General features: G+C 34.6%; 1 protein-coding gene across 3 annotated transcripts in view; it reads left to right on the plus strand.

The window, feature by feature from the left end:
• The window catches only part of METTL15 (methyltransferase 15, mitochondrial 12S rRNA N4-cytidine), a 192958-nt gene extending 169377 nt beyond the window's left edge, over positions 1-23581 (plus strand). For all 3 annotated transcript variants that reach the window (XM_024764741.1, XM_024764743.1, XM_024764742.1), the window contains one exon: positions 20781-23581. In XM_024764741.1, coding sequence (XP_024620509.1) covers positions 20781-21226 — 446 coding nt within the window. In that variant the 3' untranslated portion in view covers positions 21227-23581. The remainder of the gene's footprint in view (positions 1-20780) is intronic.
• Positions 23582-25158: the final 1577 nt, after the last annotated feature.

A 25158-nucleotide genomic window follows, 5' to 3' on the forward strand; every position in this document is an offset into this window, starting at 1 on the left:
CAAGATTCAGTCCCACCCACAAGAACACAGACACCAGTCCCCTCGACAAAGAAGCCAACAAAACCAGCTGAACCAACCTCAGCCCCTTGGGACAGACACCAAAAACAATGAGAACTACTAATGTGCAGCCTATGAAAAGGGGACCCCCAAACTCAGTAAGTTAAGCAAAATGAGATGACAGAGAAATACACAGCAGATGAAGGAAAGAGGTAAAAACCCACCAGACCAATCAAATGAAGAGGAAATAGGCAGTCTACCTGAAACAGAATTCAGAGTAATGATAGTCAAGATGATCCAAAATCTTGCAAATAGAATGGAGAAAATACAAGAAACGTTTACCAAGGACCTAGAAGAACTAAAGAGCAAATAAATGATGAACAACACAATAAATAAAATTTAAAATCCTCTAGAAGGAATCAATAGCAGAATAACTGAGGCAGAAGAATGGATAAGTACCTGGACAATAATATAGTAGAAATAACTACCACAGAGCAGAATAAAGAAAAAAGAATGAAGAGAATTGGGGACAGTGTCAGAGACCTCTGGGACAACATTAAATGCACCAACATTCCCATTAGAGGGGTCCCAGAAGAAGAAGAGAAAAGAAAACGGTTTGAGAAAATATTTGAAGAGATTATACTTGAAAACTTCCTTAATATGAGAAAGGAAATAGTCATTCAAGTCCAGGAAGCACAGAGGATCCCATACAGGATACATCTAAGGAGAAACATGTGAAGACACTTATTAACCAAACTATCAAAAATTAAATTCAAAGAAAAATATTAAAAGCAACAAGGGAAAAACAACAAATAACATACAAGGGAATCGCCATCAGGTTAACCGCTGATCTTTCAGCAGAAACTCTGCAAGCCAGAAGGGGACATATTTAAATTGATGAAAGGAAAAAACCGACAACCAAGATTACTCTACCCAGCAAGAATCTCACTCAGATTCGACAGAGAAATTAAAACCTTTACAAACAAGCAATAGTTAAGAGAATTCAGCACCACCAAGCCAGCTTTACAACAAATGCTAAAGGAACTTCTCTAGTCAGGAAACCCAAGAGAAGGAAAAGACCTACAAATACAAAAATAGACTTTAAAATAAAGACTATTACAAGAGACAAAGAAGGGCACTGCATAATGATCAAGGGCTCAATCCAAGAAAAAGATATAACTATTATAAATATTTATTCACCCAACATAGGAGCACCTCAATACATAAGGCAAATGCTAACAGCCATAAAAGGGGAAATCAACAGTAACACAATAATAGTAGGGACTTTAACACCCCACTTTCACCAACGGACAGATCATCCAAAATGAAAACAAATAAGAAAACATAAGCTTTAAATTACACATTAGACAAGATGGCCTTAATTGATATTTACAGGACATTCCATCCAAAAACAACAGAATACATATTTTTCTCAAGTGCTCATGGAACATTCTCCAGGACAGATCATATCTTGGGTCACAAATCAAGCCTTGATAAATTTAAGAAAATTGAAATCATATCAAGTATCTTTTCTGACCACAGTGCTTTGAGACTAGATACCAATTGCAGGGAAAAACTGTAAAAAAAACAAACACGTGGATGCTAAACAATACGCTACTAAATAACCAAGAGATCACTGAAGAAATCTAAGAGGAAATCAAAAAATACCTAGAAACAAATGACAATGAAAACACTACGACCCAAAACCTGTGGGATGCAGCAAAACCAGTCCTAAGAGGGAAGTTTATAGCAATACAGTCCTACCTCAAGAAACAAGGAAATCTCAAATAAACTTACACCTAACGCAATTAGAGGAAGAAGAATTTAAAAAACCCAAAGTTAGCAGAAGGAAAGGAATCATAAAGATCAGATAAGAAACAAATAGAAACAAAGAAAACAATAGCAAAGATCCATAATACTAAAAGCTCATTCTTTGAGAAGATAAATAAAAGTAACAAACCATTAGCCAGACTCATCAAGAAAAAAAGGGGAAGACTCAAATCAAGAGAATTAGGAATGAAAAAGAAGTAACAACTGACACTACAGAAATACAAAGGATCATGAGAGTTTACTACAAGCAACTGTATGCCAATAAGATGGACAACCTGGAAGAAATGGACAAATTCTTAGAAAAGGTCAAACTTCCAAGACTGAATCAAGAAGAAATAGAAAATATAAACAGACCAATCACAAGCACAGAAATTGAAACTGTGATTAAAAATCTTCCAACAAACAAAAGCCTGGGACCAGATGGCTTCACAGGTGAATTCTATCAAACAGAGAAGAGCTAACACTGTTCCTTCTCAAACTCTTCCAAAATGTAGCTGAGGAAGGAACACTCCCAAACTCATTCTACGAGGCCACCATCACCCTGATACCAAAACCAGACAAAAATCTCAAGAAAAAAATACTACAGGCCATTATCACTGATGAACATAGACGCGAAAATCCTCAACAATATATTTGCGAACACAATCCAACAGCACAGTAAAAGGATCATACACCATGATAAAGTGGGGTTCATCCCAGGAATTCAAGGATTCTTCAAGATATGCAAATCAATCAATGTGGTACACCATATTAACAAACTGGAGGATAAAAACCATATGATCTTTTCAATAGATGCAGAAAAACCTTTCGACAAAATTCAATATCTATTTCTGATAAACACTCTTCAGAATAGGCATGGGGGAACCTACCTCAACATAATAAAAGCTATATATAACAAACCCACAGCCAACATCATTCTCAGTGGTGAAAAACTGAAATCATTTCCTCTAAAATCAGGACAAGACAAGGTTGCCCACTGTCGCCACTATTATTCAACATAGTTTTGGAAGTTTTAACCACAGCAGTCAGAGAAGAAAAAGAAATAAAAGGAATCCAAATTGTAAACAAGTAAAACAGTCACTGTTTGCAGATGACATGATACTATACATAGAGAATCCTGAAGATGCTACCAGAACACTACTAGAGCCAATCAGTTAGTTTGGTAAAGCAGCAGGATACAAAATTAATGCACAGAAATCTCTTGCATTACTATACACTAATGATGAAAATCTGAAAGTGAAATTAAGGAAACACTCCCATTTACCATTGCAACAAAAAGAATAAAATACCTAGGAATAAAGCTACCTAAGGAGACAAAAGACCTGTATGCAAAGAACTATAAGACAGTGATGAAAGAAATTATAGATGATACAAGCAGATGGAGAGATATACCATGTTCTTGGATTGGAAGAATCAGCATTGTGAAAATGACTGTACTACCCAAAGCAATCTACAGATTCAATGCAATGCCTTTCAAACTACCAATGGCATTTTTCACAGAAATAGAACAAAAAATTTCAACTAAAAATCTAAAAATAGGACTACCATATGACCCAGCAATCCCACTACTTGGCATATACCTTGAGAAAAACATAATTCAGAAAGAGTCGTGTACGACAATATTCATTGCAGCTGTATTTTCAATAGCCAGGACATGGAAGCAACCTAAGTGTCCATGACATGTGAATGGATAAAGAAGATGTGGCACATATATACAACGGAATATTACTCAGCCATAGAAAGAAGCAAAACTGAGTTATTTGTAGTGAGGTGGATGGACCTAGAGTCTGTCATACAGAGTGAAATAAGTCAGAAAGAGCAAAACAAGTACCGTATGCTAATACATATATATGGAATCTAAAAAAAAAAAAAATGGGTTCTGAAGAACCTAGAGGCAAGACAGGAATAAAGATGCAGGCATACTGAATGGACTTGAGGACACAGGGAGTGGGAAGGGTAAGTTGGGACAAAGTGAGAGAGTAGCATTGACATATACATACTACCAAATGTAAAATAGGTAGCTAGTAGGAAGCAGCTGCATAGCACAGGGAGATCAGCTCGTTGCTTTGTGACCACCTAGAGCGGTGAGATCAGGAGTGTGGGAGGGAGATGCAAGAGGGAGGGGATATGGGGATATATGTATACATATAGATGATTCACTTTGTTATACAGCAGAGATTAACACCATTTTAAAGCAATTACACTCCAATAAAGATGTTTTTAAAAAGTTTTTTGAGCCAAGAAAACCAGAATCTATAATTATATGGTATCGGGTGTAGAATTAGGACCAGATTTGCCTCTCTTTCAATGAAGAGCAAGTTGAAAGCCATAGGAGAACTGGGAACCAAGAACAGAGTGAAGGAGATTAGTTGCAGAAAGAACAGACATCTAGAAAATGGAGGTGTTCAGAGATACACACAGACACAAATACATGTGTGGAAGGAGTGCTTGTCTGATAGCTCTCTAGTTCCTTTAAGGCCTAGTGCTATTTCCTGTAATTGACTTCCTGTGATTCATACATTTCCTTTTAATGATTGTTTTTTACCTTAAGTTATTTGAGTAGACTTTGTTCCATTCTTTAACCTCCAGTCAACCTCCTAGGACATCATGGCTTTACTAATCATGTCATTTATTTGTTCAAAAACTTTCAATGGCTGTCCTTTGCTGATACATTTAATCCCATACTCCTAAGCTTGATATAATATATTTGGGTCCATTCTCTGGTCCAAGACATTCTTTTCACACTTCTCTCATCATCATCTGTATTCTTGCCTAACTGTTCTATTCTTTTCCCTCCAAGCATGCCTTATATGTTTTTTGCTTATGTTTTTTATTGTGCTATATCTTCTACCTGAAAAAAAGAAACTCTCCTTCCATCTCCACTGGTTGAAAACCTCTCCACCATTAAAGCCCAACTTAAATGACACTTTATATTTTTAATTATTCCATCCTTGATCTCCCAAGTTGGGTATGGCCTTTGACTTAAACTACTATAGCAGTTTGTTCATCTTTCATCTTCATTATGGCAATGTGGCATGACAAGAGTATATAAGTCAGGCTGAGCTGCATTCAAGTCCTCGTTTTGCTACTTAGTGGTTGTGTAACTTTGCCAAGTTATTTAATCTTTCTAGTCCTCAGAGGGAAAAACAGTTAATAAGCAAATAATCATTCAAATAAATAGATAATTATAAATTGTATAAGTGTTATGAAGGAAACATATAGGGTTTAGTATTAACATACAGGGTTTGGTATAAATTTACAAGGTTTACAGAGTACAGTATGGGGACCTAGCCTGGTTTAGGGGTTTCGGGAAGGCTTCCCTGAAAAAGTAGCCTTAAAGCAAAGTCTGGAAGAATAAGTAGCCAAGTGACAAGTCTAGGAGAAGAGTTCTCAAGACAAAGAAACTAAGCATAAACAAAGGCCCTGAGGCCCTCCTGCATCTTACTTTATCACTAATATTTTCTCTTCTCCCCTCTTAGCTATTGCTTCATTCAGTCCCATTGTTTTTACATTTCATGTTTCATGTCACAATTTGTGTTCTGTTAGCAAGTTTAATTCTTATTGCCCTATTTTTGTGACATTTTACAGCATAATCTTGATAATTGCAAGCATCAATTTAGTGTATCTGTTAGCTATACCACTCTAGTGGTTGACTAACCTTTGCTGCTAAAACATTGAAATATGAATAGGTGAGGATAAACACTGCTCTTTTAATTCTAATATTTTTTATTCTTTCCTTTTGATGACTTCCCTTTTTGTACTTTCTTTTTCTTTGAGTAATTTTTTTAAAAGATACATATCTATATCTGTATATATAATATATATCTTTTTAAAAATTATATATGCCGTATATTATATATATCCTTATTATATGTTCGTAAGAAGTCTAAACTATAGTGGGATATTGACATCTAAGCAAATAATTCTAAAATGAGGCAGAATATTTTTCCATTTCCTTTATCTCATATTTTACCATTCCCCGCTCCCCCCTTGACTCCTATGATGACATATTCTCCCTCCTGCCTCTCTGCTTGTACTTTTTCAGTACTAATTTTTCTTCCTTTGCTTTTGCCTTAAATGTTATTGTTTGCTGGGAGTTCAATCCCTGGTTCTTGGTTCACTGTACATATGATGCTGGGCATCTACATCCATTTCTACAGCTCTGATATCATCTGTATGCCCATGTGCAACTCAAATCTTTCTTCTGAATTCTAGACCAATATTTGCCACTACTTTCTGAACATATCAACTATTTATCCCACAAGCATATAAAGCTCAGTGCCACTGACCCTGCCTCTTTTTCTGTTTCTAATGCACCTCACCACATTTACCCAAAAGCCCAAATCAAAACCCTCAAATCAATCTCAGTATGAAGTGAAAACATGCATCACTAAGACATTTAAATTCTGCCTCCCTAAATCTTTGTGTCCCCTCCACCCCGATTTCCACCATCATTGCTTTATTATAAGCCTTTATTATCTTTGCCAGAATATTTACCTTAGTCTTCTAACTAGACTCTATACCTTTTGTCTCTCCCAACCCCACCATCTCAAGCTCCACCAGAGTTATATTTATAAAATACAACTCTCCTACTATCACACCTCTCCTAAAAATCCTTAGTAGGTTCCCTATTATCTGTAAGACAAAACCTAAACTCCTTAAGATGAAAACCAAGTCCCTTCATGATCTGGTTTTTGCCTATCTGTTTAACCTAATTTCTTCACCACCTTTCCCCCACACCACAATCCATGTCTACACCAAACTGCTTACCATTCATGGTCCCAGAACTCACTTTCTGCTTTCTTACTTCCATCCTTTTGTATGTGATCTCTCTCTGCAAGATATGTCATTCCTCACTTCTCCTCCCTCCCCTCAAAAAAAGAAAAAAAAATTGTCTACTTCTTTCAAGACTAGACATTACTTTGGAGCTTTCCTGAACTTTCCTTTTTGCCCTCTTCCTGAAGTTGCTCACTTTTCCCGCATGTTGTTCATTTATCTAAGGAGCATTTACTTCATTACACTCTGTCTCCCTCATAGACTGTGTGAGCTTTTCAGGTGTAGAGTGACCATATCTAACTTTACCAGAGTAGCCTCAGCACCCATTTCCTAGGGAATGAGTTAAAGAACAAAAGACTAGGTTAGAGGAAGCAAGAACTATTCAATCAGGGAGATTTGAAGTGGCTCTGTCATTTACTAGCCCTGTAAATTTGGGCATTTATTACCTTCTCTAAATCTGTTTCTTAATCTGAAAAATATGGATGATAACAGCTACCTCACAGGATTCTTGGATAACTAAATCAGACAATGTATTTTAAATGCCCAATAGAGACTCATCTCTAGTAGACTTTTTTTTTTTTAAGTTTTGGTGAATGAACACATAAAAATAAGTGAGTGAGCAGGTTACTGAGTGAGTAAATGCATTTGAGTGAATAGAACAAATGCTGTAAAAAATTTTATAATGGATTCACCAGGAGATATTTCCTATACAAGCAGCAGTTGTCTTGCTTTTTGAAGGGCTGGTTAAGATGTCAGCAGGCAGAGATGTAGCAGTCAATGAACTAGGAACCTGAAGCTTGAGAAGCAGTGTGAGGAAAGGCCAAGACTGGGGAAGACATCCCTTTTTTATTGAAAACATTATTTCCTACTGTTACTTTACCTTTCTCCCCCCTTTTTTTCATCAGTTAAAGAACTCTAAAGATGGGCTGGCTACCAGCTCATTCAAGGTGAATCAAATCTCATTAACCAGTTGACAAGTTAGCCCTCACACAATAAGCTTGGATTTTGAAAAGAGAATGTGGGTTATTGTTAAAAATAATATAAATTATTATTGTTGAATGAAGATTTCTGTTGCCTAATTATTATTATTCAGTGAAATGTTTTAGAGACAGAATCATGGCAATGATGTTGAAGGTAGTACAATTTCTTATTTAAAAAAAAAAGGTATGTGAACATTTATGTAAAGTCCACTGGGAAGCTAATCTCTAGATTAAGATCTAGAGTCCTATGTGCTTCAGACCTATCTCAGAATTTGAAGCTGAGAATGATAATCTAGCAGGTAGGATTTATAAGTTGTTGACTTCATCTCTGTACTCTTTAGATGGAAAATGGACTTTGATGACAGACTTAAATTAACAAGCCAGTAGGCTGCATTGCTATATTGCTTACCTGTTTGCTTTATTAGTCAGGGTTCATGTCTCTTCATTCTATTGTGTCACTGAGTAATGGAAACAGAAATTCATTTTGGAATTATACAAAAACTTGGATTCAAATTTTAGCCCTGCTGTTTACTAGATGTGTGAAATTGGACAAGTTACATAATCATTCCAATCCTCTTTAAGATAAGGATAATGCTTCCTAATTTATAAGATTGCTGTGATGATTAGAAATTACATTTTAAAACTACCTACCCTTGTGCTAGGCATATGATAGAATTTGACAAAAGCTAATCAATATGAAGAATTTACCTTATCTAGTTGTTGATAGAATCTTCTTCACAAATACATGTAAAAATAATTAAAATTCATGATCATGGAAAAAATGTAAAATTTTCTTTGTTATAAAAGCATTCCCGGGGCTTCCCTGGTGGCACAGTGGTTGGGGGTCCGCCTGCCGATGCAGAGGGCGCAGGTTCATGCCCTGGTCCGGGAGGATCCCACGTGCTGCGGAGTGGCTGGGCCCGTGAGCCGTGGCCGCTGGGCCTGCGCGTCCAGAGCCTGTGCTCTGCAGCGGGAGGGGCCACAACAGTGAGGGGCCCGCGTACTGCAAAAACAATAAAAATAAAAAACAAAAAAAATAAAAGCATTCCCATTTATGTCATACAACATTAAGAAATTCAAGTGAAAACTTTAAAAACTTGTAATACCACTCTACCACCATAGCACACATATAATTTTGCATATTCTCTTTATTTTTATTTATTATTGCATTTTTTGAGTTGAAATGGTTGAAAGGATATAATTTTGGAGTTCATTCACTTAGTGTTTTATCATGTTACTCATTTTTTGATCAGTATACTAAGTATCAGTAAGAAATACCATAATTTATTTAATCATATCATCATTATTAGATATTTGGCTTACCTCCTAGTGGAGGCTATTATTGAAAGCTATATAATTAATAAATGCTTTTATGCATATTTAAGGGATTTTGGAGCTGATAGGGGTATTTCCTTTATAGGCTAAATCCCCTAGGTGAGATTAATGGCATATATATATGCCTTTAGTCCTTGAAACATTGTTTTTCAGAATGAACATACATTCTTCTATAAACCAGTAGTCTTCACTGGACATTATCCAAAGCACTGCTCCTAGAACAATTTAGTAGGATACAGCAGGCAGAAAAATAAAAGATGAGTGGGGGGGAGGGGTTCACTATTAGATTAGGATATCGTAGGGAGAAAAAGGAGATACTTATAATCTATGATTTAATTAAAATCCATGTGCTATAGGCCTTTGGATAAATTGATCATCTATTCTTTAATTCAGTAAGACAGTCTATTAGTCTTTCATCAAGCCTGTTATGAGAAAAATGAGAAAACACATAATCCCTGCCTTTTGGGAGTAACACACGATCCTGACTTCTGGAAGCTTATATTTCAGTGGGAGAAATATTTAAGTTTTAATTTTTTTAAAATAATTTCAATACAGTTGAGAAGTGTTCCATTGCAGGTTAAGTATGCTACAGGAGGGCAAACAACTTTACCTTGGAGCATGAGGATTAATTATGTGTATGTGCTGACCTCCCAAGAAAAAGAGGGCATTGTTAAATATCTTTTCCTGTTACCATCTCCCAGCTCTGGAAAATGTGACTGGCCCAACTGAGAGTAGTACTGTATGCCCTATAGACTATTCCTAAAGGTTCAAATGTATCTTATTATGGGTCTTTAATATGCTGGAACCTCCTGCTTAGACTGCTTTGTGTTCACAGTATCTGGCAAATAGTCCTCAATCCTGGTTTGAAGATGCAATAAGTAAATTTAATGTTGACTACCTAAATAGGTAATAGGAATCATGATTCATTTTGAGCTACCCCATCTATGCTAAGCATTTTAAGACACAGGTAGTGTAGAATTAGCTTCACTGAAAAATAATGTGAGAAAAATATCAATCCTTTAATTTGATATTCTTTTAATTTAATTCTGAGCCATCTTTTTAATTTCATCTCAGTAGGTAATGTTCCTTGTTACCTTTTTTGTTCAAGCCTACAACTCGATGTTTTCCCTATTGTAGAAGGATTTGTAAATCTCAACCACCCAGAGTGAGATCATGTTGTCATCAGACTTAACCTGGTAGGAGTTGGGGATTAGATGAAACTCTGAAGAAGTTTCAAAAGAACCTCACTGAGTAAAGCCAATTTTATCCAGAACCACTGAAGTTTACAGATTTTAATTAACAATTTGAAATTTGTAATATTACTCGAATTTCAGATGGGTGAGAATTTAACCCTACATTAAAGGAGCCCAGGCAAAAGGACACAGAGACTTATTAAATATGATGGAAATTCGACAGACGAATGCTGACAAACAGGTGCAAGAGCTGAATTAATTTTTAAGCCCTACCACTGAGGAGGAATTGCAGTGCATCACGTTGACAGCCACAGCACATTGCTAATTTCATTCACAAGCTTAAAAATCTCAATATATTTGAACATGTGAATGTATTAAATTTTAAAAAGTGTAAGTAGCATAAGGGTATCCCAGAACTAAAAATGATAATTTCTCTCTGGGACCTCAAGTTATTTATCTAGCCAGAAGCATGGTGTTTTTTATGAATGAAATCTATCTTACCGCTTCCACATACAAATTGTGTTCTATTATTATATATAGTGCAGCCTGTTACTAAGCAAGCTTTTCTCTCTTTTTTTTTTTTTTAATATGAAATTCCTTGTGAGTCAGAGGAAGACCGAATATTCACTGCTATAGTTTCCAACTTCTGCTGTCGTGCGTAAAGGGGGTTTTTAACCAACGTTTCTGATGGTGCTAAGTGGTGATATTCCTGGAGATAAAGAAAAATATAACAAACCAAAACTAGATAAATGCAGGGCCTTGTTTGGTGGTATTATTAAAGATGGTAAGTTGTAAGCCGAAAACTCAGTAAACTCAATATGTTTTCACCAGGAATTTACCTACTTTGGAGTCCCTGGTATATTTGAGCCTTTGATAGAAGCCCTGCAGTGTCTCCACATAAATCTGCATGTATATACAAAATCTTACAGAGATTTCAGGGATTTTATGAATTTCCACATTCAGAATACCATTTATGGTACATCTTGATCTTTATCTGGGACTGGAAGAATATCTCTTATTTAGTGGATTCTCCCCTTTGCCACCTACTGTGCACCAGGCCCTAGACCTGGGACTGGGGATATAAGGAAAATAAGAAAAGGTTTCTGGATCCTTTCTGACCCACCTCCTAGAGTAATGGAAATAAAAACAAAAATAAACAAAGAAAAGGTTTCTGGACTACTTACAGCCTAGTAGGGGCTAGTAGGTAAATAGTATAGAGTAGTAAATAGTTTGATAAAAATATCTATTAAAAGGTCATTGCAAAATCTTCCTGGAGAAGATTGCACCTTAGTGAGTATTAAGGATGAGTAGACATAAACTGTAAGAGGGCAAAGGGCATTCTAGACTGAGAATGAGAACAAGGAGCACTGCCCTGTCATTGGTAAAATTGTGTATTTACAAGAAATGCATAATAACAAATGTATGGAAAAATCAGTCTTCTTTCAACATTTTTCAAGAAGCTTTAAAGAAAAAAAATAAAAGTATCTGGGTTTAATTTCCCAAGATTTCAGCCATCTGAACCCTTAATTCCTAATTGTACACAAGCTTGTCCCCTCATTTTGCTTAGCTGGAGAATATTAAGTATTCATTTTTAGAACATAAAAAAACTGTAAAGGGCTCCCTTCTTAGGGAGTCAGGAAAAGCCCAGTATGTACTGCATTGGATGAGTCTAGATTCCTAATCAAAAACATGTAATCAGTACCTGCCCAAAAGTCTTTTTATAATGGCAGCAGTAGCAACTGTTTCTTTTTTAAACCCACTATCAAGAAAGCTGATGAAAAAGAGACAAATGCACAGTCTAATAACCTGAGCTAACAATATATTATTTTCAATGGAACGAAAAGGACAAAAGCCAAAGGTATTCATTACTGTTCCCAGGGTAAGAGATCAGGGCAGTTGCTGCCTTCACCACATGTGCAGTCTTTAGGCTTGACAATGCACATCTCCCCAAGGGAAATGTGGAAAGAAAGCCAAACTCTTGCAACTTGATGCAAAGTGATTTGGGTTCCATTACAACATCTCTCAGTAAAAGGCTATTCAGGCTTAGAGTAAAGATTCCACACTCATTTTCTCCCAGAAAATGAGATTGTTATATAAACACCAGACATGGAATCAGAGCTTCTGGAAATCGATCTAAACCATGTGATTTCATCTTAACTTCCTTAAATTCTAATCAGGAAAAAGGAGGTGAGATAGTTTAGTGAACACACAATCTTAAAATTGTTACCTTGTTTTGGGCACACTTAAAAACTCAAGAACATCCTAAGGAAATTTTTAAAATTACAAACCTATATAATAATATTGGGGTTTTTGTTTTTTTCTGTTTAGATGAACTAATGCTGATCTGGGCTTCCCTGAATGTGTTTCTCAGATGAACTCGCCAGAAATGTCATGCCTTTCTTCTGGGAAAGTTAGGCTCATTCAGTATTTGAAAAAAGGGGATGTTAGGGTACACTTCACGTTAAAAGAATCTTGAGTTCCCATTTGACTCCTGTGAACTTGAGAAGATACATTTTACACCTTAGTTTTTGACCTTTAAATGGAAATAAGGATATTTACTTCTTACCTCTCAGGGTTATTATAGGGATTTAACGATGTAATTAAGATATTTGGAAAGTTATTAACACAAAACCTATTTTCAATATTTTCCAAAGTGTGTTACCCAGCAAATGAGTTCTATGGAATAAATAGTTGTTATTAAAAATTAAAAGTTCTGTTTCAAAAAGTTTGGACATGCTAGGTAAACAAAGTTAAATGGTTGCCTTCAGAGCTTTACCATGCTAATGGGTATTGTGTGTCTCCAAAAGAGGAGTATAGCATGCTGCGTTTCTCAGACTTATAACAGACACATTGGTGTTTGGTTGGGGTTGCAAGTGCTATAGTTTACAAGATCACTGTTCTGCAGAAGAGTAGTTTGGAAAATGCTGTCTATATGAGGGCCAAAGATACCTTCCCCCTCCCTGTCCACTCTCCCTCCCCCTCCCTTAATAGTATGTACAATCCTTCTTTATAACCCTCTTCCCAATATTTATTTATTTATCATTCTCTTCTTTGGGTTTGAATTTCTTGAGGACAAGGACTATGTCTTCATAAACATTTTAATCCCCAGTGTTTACTACATTGTACATAATAAATATTGGCTAAGTGAATGATGCTGTATTTACTGATATACATCATTCAAGATGTGATTACTGGGTTTTTTTTGGAGCTGTGAAAACAATGGGCCTGGTTTAAAATGACTCCAAATATATTTTATCCTTGTGGAACTGTGCCTAAGAAAGCAGATAACCTGTACAGAAAAATGTTCCATGAGAACTAAAGCAAAGAAATAAAAAAAGAACAGAGAAAGAATATTATGTTCTTAGAATGCCATAATACAAGTTGTGTAATTAGGTGGCAAGAGGAATCTAGGAGTGTAATTATGGAAAATAATCTCCTGGACAGGTGAGTGCAATCTGGAAGGTTAGGTTAATGAAATTAGGGTTTTAATTCTTAGCATCAGTTATTATAAGTCAAGGTCAAACTGGAAAAAAAATTTTTTAATGATTTCTCATTCCTATGCCATGCTAAGTCTTCATACTTTTAAGGCCTAAATACTGCTTAGTAAACTTAGAGGTATGCCGTTAATTTGTACATAAGGAAAATTTTAACTTCATTCTGGATGCTGAGGTGTTTTAGTCTGATGCCTAAATCCAATAAGCATTACTCAGATGCTTCAGGGGTTTTCAGCAGCCCTCTATCCTACCTACTGTGCTGTTAGTTCAGGATGAAAATAAAATTAGTTTGGCAGAACCTCAAATTAACCTATCAAATCCCCTCATCACTTATTCCATTTTACAACTGAGAATAATAAATAAATGTGTGAATGACATTCATAAAGTGACTACTTTATGCCAAGTGTGCACTAGGTGCTCCTGAATATTTTCTTTATTTGATTTTCAGAATAATCCTGTGAGAAGTGTTATCACCTCATCTTCTAGGGGGGAAACAAACTCAGAAGTTGTGCTATTGCCCCACATCAAACAGCCATAAAAATGTAAAAGATCTTATACTGAGCCTAGTCTCTCCTTTCTAAAGTTTAGCCCTATTTCTGTTACATCATGTCATCTTAATATAATATTATCATTTCTTATGCTTTTCCATAGGGATGGTTAAAATGTGTATGTATAAACACAGTACTTACAAATAGCCTGACCAAGACTTAAGTGAAGACAACTACTCAACTTTAATGAAGGACATGTAAAATATTAATGGAAATACTGTTTCTTGGATGGATTGTTTGATATGATAATGTAAATTTTTCCAGATCAGTTTAGAAATTTACTGTAATTCCAATCAAAATGTTTATCATTATATACTTTATTATTTCTAAATTTAATTCGGAATAATAAATGAATGAAGATACACAAAAAAATTTTGAAAAGAAAGATAATGGCATGGGAAAGGGGGACTTACTCCACCTGATAGCAAAATGTACTGGAAAATTTTTAAAAGCAGTAATAATCTGGTATTAGCAGAAAAATAGAGAAATACATCAGTGCAACACAATTGAGAATCCAGAAGCAGATTCATATCTAAAAATGTAGCATACGATCAAAGCAGTACTTCAAATGAGTAGGGAAATAACATACTATTTCATAAATAAGGCAATTAGCGATGTGGTTTTTAAAAACTAAAGTTAGATCCCTACTTCATACTATACTAAAAATTAAACTTCTCGTGGATCAAATATTTAAATGTAAGAAATAAAACCAGAAATATACCAGAAAAACATAGACTTGGTTATATCTAAAATCTTGGGGTGAGGAAAGCCTTCCTAAACTTGACAAAATCTAAAAGACATGAAAAATTTCTTTATAGCAGAAAATTCTAAATTTTTATATAGCAGAAAAAAATCTACAAAGTAAAAAGACAGTCACAATCCAGGAAAAATATTTGTAACTATATATGAGAGGAAAATGCTTTATATCTTTATTTTATAAATAGTTCTGCCAAATCAATAAAGAAAAAAGCAACATCACATTAAGGGTTTGTTCAAGCAATTCATAGCTAAAATCAAATGGTTATTAGATTTGAGAGGATGCCCACTTCTACTAATTGCCAAAGAAATGCAAATTAAAACAACTATAAGCTATCATTTGCCTACTATTAGACTAGTCAAAGTTACAAAAAGTAATAGTTTCCAGTACTAGTTGAGTACGTGGGGAGGTGGACTCTCTCAAATACTATTGGTGGAAGTAAACTGGTACAATCTATTTAGACAGTAAATTTAGAAGCATTGATTCAAATTTAAATGGGCATGAACAGCCTTTGACCTAACACTAATTCTACAGGCATAGTATCACAAGTTCACATACAGTTAAAGTATTTTTCCCAGATTGTGACTTTTTACTTTGTAGAGGTTTTCTGCCATGTAGAATTTTTTAAAATGTGCAGTTCACATGTTTACTGCAGCATTTTTTTGTGATAGTAAAAATAGAAAACATCCCAAATATTCCTGCTGTGGTGGCAATATGAGCTCCACCAAAGTAGAGACTGCCTCTACCTTAATTACCGTTCCCAGTTAGCTGGTACTGTTCTTGACAGTATAAACATTTGTTAAATGAACAAACAAAATGGACTATAATGTGTCTATACAACTGAAATCATTTTTAAAAGTAAGGTAATTAAACAAGTTGCAGATATTGTACAGATCATTCCCTTTTTACAAATATATATATGTATGCATGTACATACATTTATATACAAGTGTCATATGTATCTATTAAGAAAAAAGTTAGAAAGTATACCTCTTGATTGCCTCTTAGGGTGGAATTTAAGGAGAAGTGACATTAACATTTTACTGCATATACTACAGATAATATATCTTTTTGCTTTTGTTCTTGTTGTTTTAGCAATGACTATGTTTATAACTTTAAAGTACAAATACAATCATTCTTTCAATCTACTAACTCTTCTTGCTGTAAAAGATTTATAGCAGTTAACAAAGCCTCTGTTTTCACTGAGTGTATATTCTAGTGGAGGAAGACAGATGGTAAACAAATAAATATTATCCCTGATAAGGTATTATGAAAAAAAAATAAAACCATGCAAGGGGACTCCAGTGACAGGGTGCTATTTTTCTTTTCTAATTCTGCAGTGTTTGAGAAGAGACCTGAGTGAGGTAAGGAGTAACCCATCCAGGTATATATAGGCAGATAGATATTCTTGGTATAGGTCAAAGGACCCAGGAAGAACACGCCATGAATTAGTTAAGATTACAGAGCTCAAGATCAGGAGATGAGTTCAGAGAAATGGGGGTGGTGAGAAGCAGAAATTGTATATAACATAGGGACATTTGGCCAAGGTAAGAAGAACTTCAGTTCCTATTTCACGTGATAGGAAGATACTAGAGGTTTTGAACCGTGGAATGACATCCAATTTTTGTACACAAAAGATCTGTCTGATGACTGTGTGGAAAAGATGATGATGGCTTGGAGTAGGGTGAGACAGGCAAGCAAACTAGTAATCACAGTAGTGTGATAAGTGTTATGTGAAGAGTTAAGCACACCTCTTCCCACTTAGAACTAATATACATTGGCCTGGTGTGAAGTAAATCTGTTGATGGACTATAAACCAGAAAAAGGAGATTTTCTCTCAGTACCAAACCAAATGACCCAAACTGTGATTGAGTCCATATTTTGTCTTACCTGCTCTCTGCCTTAATCAAATGAATTAGACATACAAGACTTTGTGATTAAGCTCAGGAAATGGAAAAACAGAGAGACCAGTTTCTATTTCTGATAACAGGATGTGGGAGATGAGAAAGCAGTGAAGGATTGCAAAACAGCCAGCTACTCAGAGTCAGGGAGCATGTATCACTAATATTTTTCTTCCTATGGCCTAAATCAGATTCCAGCTCATAGGTAGGCATTGGTTCTGGTATAGTTTTTGAATCTTTTTTCCAGATGACCTGTAGGCAAATGTTCCTACCTAGTCTATGCATACCTAAGAACTCTGTGGCAGAGTTGCTCTCTGACCAGTGACTTTCACAAGGAAACCCGTTTTTGCTACCTCAGAGGCACAAGACATTTACTGATTGTCTTTAAAGTTTCCAATTCAGACAAAGAATCTTGCTTAATTCTTGATAGCAGTATAGTCTTTTCTTATATTCTTGTCTGTTTGTAACAATGCCAGTTGATGTTTTGTTTTTACTACTTTAATTTTCATTGCCATATGCTATTTTATGTACTTTTGTTTCTGTATTTCATTTTACACAATCTGCATTGTTAACCTCTCTTCCCATAAATTACAAACACAAAAGTGCCAGTAAAAAGGAAGGGAGGATATGTGCCTTTCATCCCCAGAGCAGCACCAAAAAGCTGCACGAAACACGTTGCCCATTGCAGTCCCTTGTCATCTCTCTAAAAATGGAACTTGAGGAGGCTGACAGAACCACACCTAGAAATCCTTCCCAAGAAATCCAGTGGACATAGTCCATATTAGAATTCCCTAAACAAAAGTAAGAAAGCCCCAGAAGGAAATCTTCATGGAATGTAGTTATCCTATTATCTCAGTATCATCCATTCCTAAATATAAACAAAAGCTCTTATTTTCTTTCTCCATGATATGATATTGACAAGGCCTAATTAGACCTTATAAAGACAAGCTTATCTGGTCACAGTGGTGTTAATTTGTGAGCTCCAGATTCATAGTGTGGATGTACTTAATGTGAACATGAATTATATAAACTTGACATTGCATAATATAAAATGTTAATAAAGTCTCACTTTATGTGAATACTTTGAAATAAAAACAGATTTCTTCAATTAAAAAAATCAGTCAGGAATCTCATAGTTTCATAACTAGCTGGCTGAATGAATTATAAACTATAATTATAGCAGAGGAGGGTGCCATTTTAGCTGGTAAACAGAAATGCCCACCATACTTTGTCATGTCAAATGAACCAATGCTGTTGTTTATATTAGAATTTCTTTGGGGATTTCAGACATTACTTTGTTATTTTAACATTTCCTATTTGTATTAGCTTTAAAAAACATTTAAAGATAATATCAAGGAAGTGTTAATTAAGCTCTCTGCTTTTCTATCATTTCATCAATTTAGTTAACACATACCCAGGCATGGCTAATTCAGGGTGCTATGTTAAAAACCACATCCTCAAATATATATCTTTGAAATGTGATAAAATGCAAAGAAAACTAAGCAGTTACCATGTTGAGCCATGGTTTTAATTTCTACAAAATATTAGAGATGATAAGAAAAACAATTTTTTAAGCCTTAAAGCAAAAATATCCTACAGTATTTGTTGATCCATATGCTCCATGAATGTTTACCTCCTATTTTACATTAAAATCCATATACATTAAAATGTATTTTATATTACATTTCTCCTTTGAAAAAATTAGCATTGAATTAGGCAAGGTTTGAATCACATAAGGACTTCAGGAATGCAACCTTCTTGAAGCGTTCTGTAAATCCAAGCTCTAAATTGTGAATAGTTGCATGTTTGTTCAGATCCTTAGAATGTTTCGAAATACATTGCCCAGTGACCAAAACTCTTTCCCAGAAAATGGAGAAATTGAATAGCAAAGGGAAAGAAGTTGACCTCCCTCCTCAGCTTTGACTTTGGCATTTTGTTTCTGAGAGACCTGGTTGTTGGAAGATAAATTCCCTAATGTCTAACGTTTTCCAGCCTTTCAGCAAAGTAGATTTTGTAGAGGAAGAGTGAACCATAACAGTGATTTGGTTAACGTCAGGCTGCCGAGTTCTCAGCTCTGTGGTACAGGTAAAATATTATTTCTCACCTGCTCTGATCCAGTTTCCTAAGAAGATTAATCAGATGTGTCTTAATGTACTTTACTACCAGAGCTACAGATTATTAAATGTGAACTGTTATTAAATTGTGAGATTCCCTTATATGTGCTGAATAAGAGAGGTTTGTGAGATATATGTTTTATGGTTTTAGTGTTTACTCTTAGGTCCATGATCCATTTTGAATTAATTTTTGTGTGTGGTGTGGAGTAAGGGATGAAGTTCATTTTATTTTGTACAAATAATCACTTTCATTGAAAATCTGTTCTTTCTCCATTGAATTAACTTGACATTTTGGTCAAAACATAATTGCCTATATAAATGTGGGTCATTTTTCTGAAGCATGTAAATTTTTGGAACTATGTTATTTGGTGCATATGCATTTGTAATTGTATCTTCCTGCTGTCTTGATCATCTTTCTCATAGTAAATGTTTATTTTGGGGTCTAGCAATTCTTCTTTTTAAAAGTTTATTTTGTCTAATGGTAGTATAGTCTCTCTGGGTTTTTTTTTTGCTTAATCTCTACATGGTATACTTTTTCACAGCCTCTTGGTTACTTTTATTTGTGTTTTTATATTTAATGTGCATTTCTGCAGACAATGTATAATTAGGTCTTGCTAGTTTTCAGTCAGTCTCTACATTTTTATTAGAGTGTTTAGTACCCTTACATTTAATGTGATTATTTTTATATTTGGATTTATTGTCTGCCATTTTGCTATTTGTCTTCTCTTTGTCTCATTTTTATTTTCCTGTTCTGCCTTCTTTTGTGTTAAACAATATTTTGTGGATTCATTTTATTATTATTTTATTCACTTATTAGCTTTATTTCTTTGCATTATTTTTTGTTATTGCTCTAGGGACCACAATGTGCAACTTTAACTTCCAGGAAAATATAGGAACCTTGTACTAGTGTAGTTTCATTTACACACTCTCATCCTTTGTGCTGTTGCTATCATATACAATACATATCTATATCTATATTATAAAACCAAGAATGTTATATTATAATTTTACTTAGAGTCTTGCCTTTTAAAGAAATTAAGAATGACGGAAAGACAGTCCTGTCTTTTAAGAAATTAAGAGAATTATTTCCTATCTTCATATCATATCACTCATATTTTCATTACCCTCTCTCTATCCAAGTTATCACCTGATGTTATTTTATTTCAGCCTGAAGTATTTCCTTTTGCATTTCTTAAATTTAGAGCTGTTAGCAATGAATTTTCTCATTTTTAAATTCATTTGAAAATGTCTTTGAACCTTTAATTCTGAAGAATGGTTTTAAAATAGCTTTCTTGGAAGACAGGGTTTTTTTCCTCAACAATTTGAATGTTATTCCAGTATCTTATAGACTCCATTATCCTAATGAGAGATTAGCTGTTAATCATATTTTTGTTCTCCTATGTAATATATTGTTTTTCTGTGTTATATTCAAGATTTTTCTTATTATCTTCAGCTTGTAGTAGTTTGATCATGATGCATCTAGGTGCAGTTTTCTTTGTTTATTCTATTTGAGGTCCATTGAATTTTTTGTAGCTGAGAGTTAATATTTTTCATCAAAGTTAGGAAGGTTTTCATTATTATTTCTTCAAATATTTGTTCACCCTTTTCTCTTTCTCTGCTCTTGTTTGACTCCATTTACCCTTAAGAGTTCTGAAATATGTTTCTGACAGAATAGTTTTAAACTTTGATGGAAGGCTTGGAAATAAAATGGAGAAGTGTGGATGAAATGACACAGTTTTCTAAGGAAACTTAGTTCCTTAAATATACACACAACACAACCCAGTAAATTTACAGTGGAAAATACTAATGTTACCTATTTGTCCTCTTTTCCTGTTTTTACAAAATCTGTTTGTAGGTGCATTTCCTCCATCTGCTATTTATGCACGAAAAGACTTGCTACAACGATCTACCCATATCGCTACCAAGACTTTCCAAGCTTTTCGCATATTTGTGAACAATGAACTCAATGAACTTTACACAGGACTGAAGACAGCTCAGAAGTTTCTGAGACCTGGTGGTCGCCTGGTTGCCCTCTCCTTCCATTCACTGGAGGATCGCATCATCAAACGATTCCTGCTTGGGATAAGCATGACACAAAGGTTTAACCTAAGTGCTAGACAGAAGGTGATACAAAAATCACAGTTGGGTTCAGATCATGAAAACACGGAAGGAGTCTCTATAGGAAGGGCCCCTTTAATGTGGAAAGTGATGCATAAGAAGGTACTTACTCCGGCAGATCAAGATGTACAAAATAACCCCAGAGGACGCTCAGCCAAGCTTAGAGCAGCTATCAAATTATGAGAAAGTTATCATCATCTGATTCTTCAAGTTCTTCCTCACAGTTTCTCGTGTAATATTCCTGAACAGCCTAATATAAGAAAGTGTGGGATATATAGAGATATGTACTATATATGTGTGGAAATAGGGGGTATTTAGCATTTTTTTCTCAAAAAGAAAATGTAGGAAATATTAGCATGACACAGATAGCTCAATTCAAGATGCAGCAGTGTCTCAAAACTGGAAAAATTGTTTATCCTAGCATTATATTTGACTTTTGAAATGCAGTCCTTTCTCTAACCGGGAAATTTTTTTAGAAAGAAGAAGAAGAAGAAGACAATACGTGTATTTACTTAACTATGTAAGTTCAAGCTGTCAAAAGAGAGATTATAATTATATCTGCATGCCCAAATTCTGAATTTAGATATTCAGATTTGCAACAGACTGTCTATAACTCAAATAATTAATAATCATCATAAAATGAATTTTAATTTTCCTACTTGGGAATAATTAATTACTACTATAGCTTTCTCAAATATAGATACTATGAAAATTTAAAATATTCAAGTATTATTTTAAAAATGCATTATACTGATAAATTTCATTACTGAAATTACAGTGTTCATTGTTTTAAAGGGATTTTTCAGTATGATATGTGCCATGTTTTCATATATTAGAAACTAAAAATGTAGAATTGCTCTAGTAGCTCTCACAGAGAGTGTTTCACAAAACTTATATTTAAAGTCAATTGTGTTTATTTTAATAATAGCCCAGAATACTTTTGATAAATAAAAATCTGTCATCATTTGAATCCTGCAATTTTAAATTGGGCTATTCAAAATATTCAAAGTCTATTTGAAATGGAAAAGTATGTTATCTCTTCCAGATACTAAAATCAATGATTTTATTTACAAATAGTAATTGTAATTGTAAAATGTTTATTCAGGTGAAGTTCACGTGGCAGAGGATTCTTTAACAAATTAATGGAATTGATTCAGTATTCACATAACTTTTTATACATTAATATGCACTTCTAATTTATTCAGTTATGCAGCAAGTACTGAACTAAGCAAAGAAACAAAGGCGAGTAAAATACACATAGCCCATAGTATTAGTCCTGTGGAGTTTATAGTCTAGCCAAGAAGAGCAATGGTAGTTAAATGATCATAAATATTAGTATAAAATTGACAAAGCGGTAAGGGCTATAAAGAAGTAGTACAAGGTACCATAAGTACATCTAGTAGGGATTTCATCTACTGAAGGAAACCAGGTCTGACAACATGGTGCTTGATTTGTGACTTGAAGAATGAATAAGTGATAATTAGTAAAAGGATACATGGGCATGTTCATTAAAGGTGCATGTAAATGATTGTTTTCTTAAGTAGTTTCCCTTGAAGTCATATTTATACTATTAATTTGCTCAGTAAACTATTTATTCAAATACAGGAAAAATTCATCTTCTCAATTATGATTTCAAACTCTAAGTTGGTGAATCCAATGAATAAAATATCAACATAACTATATGGGCAAAAGATAAGAATTAAATACTTGAATTTACCTCAGACTTACTTTATCTACCTCTGTAATATTTAGCTTTAGTTCCCAAGTTTGTTTACCACTTGTAATTTACAGACTTTATTCAGATCTGAACAATTCTGCAGTGAAATCAGAATTAGAAAGTATTCTAGGGAACAGTATGCTCAAATTAGAAACAAATGAAAGTACCTAGCTTAATCTTCTCAGTCCTTCCTGATGAATTTAAGTTCCTCTTTGTATGTACATCATATTTGTGAATGAGAATGATTCCCAAAGGTAAGTGCCCATCTGAGTATCTGATCAGAATATAAAAGATCGCATCTAATATTCAACAATGATTCACCTATTTCATCAATCATTTTTGGATGCTATATAATACAGGAATCTTTTCATTAATGTTAAATGGAAATTGACTGCCCTGGGTTGGATGGCATCCTTTCAAACTTCATGTCCTTTCCAAAACCTCAAAATGTGACCTTATGTGGAAATATGGCTATTGCAGATGTAAGTAGTTAAGAGGAGGTCATACTGGAGCAGGGAAGGCCCTTAATCCAGTAAGTCTGTGTCATTATAAGAAGAGGAGAAGAGAGAGACACAGGGAAGAATGCCACATGAAGGTAGAGGCAGAAATTGAAGTGATACATCTACAAGCCAAGGGACACCAAGAATTGCTGGCAACCATAAGAAGCTAGGAGAGAAGCACGGAATAGATTCTCCCTCATAGACTTTAGTAGGAACTAATAACTCTGCTGACACCTTGGTTTCAGACTTCCAAGCTCCAGAACAGTGACAGAATAAATTTCTGCTATTTTATGCCAGCCAATCTGTGGTAATTTATTACGGCAGCCCTAAGGAACTAATACTCTGACCCAAAAAAAAAAAAAACTTGAAAAATATTCATGAAGAAAAAATTGTTCTTCAATAAACACAAAATTGGTTTCAAAATGTTGTAGTGTAAAAATATATTAGCTTTTTTTCTATAATTAGGCTGTTTGCCACAATCATTCTTACCTGACTCTTAGTTTTAGTTGTAGGATGCATAATAAAATACATGAATGAGTTTCAAATTGTTAACTCTGGAGAATGGTTTAGGGAAATTCATACAATACATATAGAAAACAAAACAGATTATTGAAATGAATACATTTTAGTACATTTTATTGGAAAAGTACATTACTTTTCCAATAAAATATAAGCTATATAAAACAAACAGTTGTTTTACATTTCAGAATCTTTGTATCGACTGCTCTCTACCAATCATTTTAATATAACATCCATCCCATTGTGTAGGACATCAGTTAACAGGTTTTAGTTCATTGCTTATTAAGAAATGAAATTTAACTGCACACAATTTTTAATTGATATCCCTATTTTGTATATTCGTTTCATTTTAACAATTATATGTTAGTTATGTAATCTTTTTGAAATTTCTAGGGTAATTTTTTGGGGGTCATTTTTGGGCTATATCATATCTATATATTTTTTTCTATTTCATGTAATATGTGATATCTATTTTTTTTTCTATTTCATGTAATATGTCATATATGGTTTTTGCTTAACTTCATTTATATTGAACTATTTATTATGTTACAACCAATAGTTTATAAGAGAATACAGGGCTTCCCTGGAGGCACAGTGGTTAAGAGTCCGCCTGCCGATGCAGGGGACACGGGTTCGTGCCCCGGGCCAGGAAGATCCCACATGCCGCAGAGCGGCTGGGCCTGTGAGCCATGGCCACTGAGCCTGCACGTCCGGAGCTTGTGCTCCACAACGGGAGAGGCCACAACAGTGAGAGGCCTGCATACCGCTAAAAAAAAAAAAAAAAAAAAAAAAAGTATATAAAACAAACAGTTGTTTTACATTTCAGAATCTTTGTATCGACTGCTCTCTACCAATCATTTTAATATAACATCCATCCCATTGTGTAGGACATCAGTTAACAGGTTTTAGTTCATTGCTTATTAAGAAATGAAATTTAACTGCACACAATTTTTAATTGATATCCCTATTTTGTATATTCGTTTCATTTTAACAATTATATGTTAGTTATGTAATCTTTTTGAAATTTCTAGGGTAATTTTTTGGGGGTCATTTTTGGGCTATATCATATCTATATATTTTTTTCTATTTCATGTAATATGTGATATCTATTTTTTTTTCTATTTCATGTAATATGTCATATATGGTTTTTGCTTAACTTCATTTATATTGAACTATTTATTATGTTACAACCAATAGTTTATAAGAGAATACAGGGCTTCCCTGGAGGCACAGTGGTTAAGAGTCCGCCTGCCGATGCAGGGGACACGGGTTCGTGCCCCGGGCCAGGAAGATCCCACATGCCGCAGAGCGGCTGGGCCTGTGAGCCATGGCCACTGAGCCTGCACGTCCGGAGCTTGTGCTCCACAACGGGAGAGGCC

Source organism: Neophocaena asiaeorientalis, unplaced genomic scaffold (genome assembly GCF_003031525.2).
Source record: "Neophocaena asiaeorientalis asiaeorientalis breed wild unplaced genomic scaffold, Neophocaena_asiaeorientalis_V1.1 scaffold230, whole genome shotgun sequence".
Classification (NCBI taxonomy): Eukaryota; Metazoa; Chordata; class Mammalia; order Artiodactyla; family Phocoenidae; genus Neophocaena; species Neophocaena asiaeorientalis.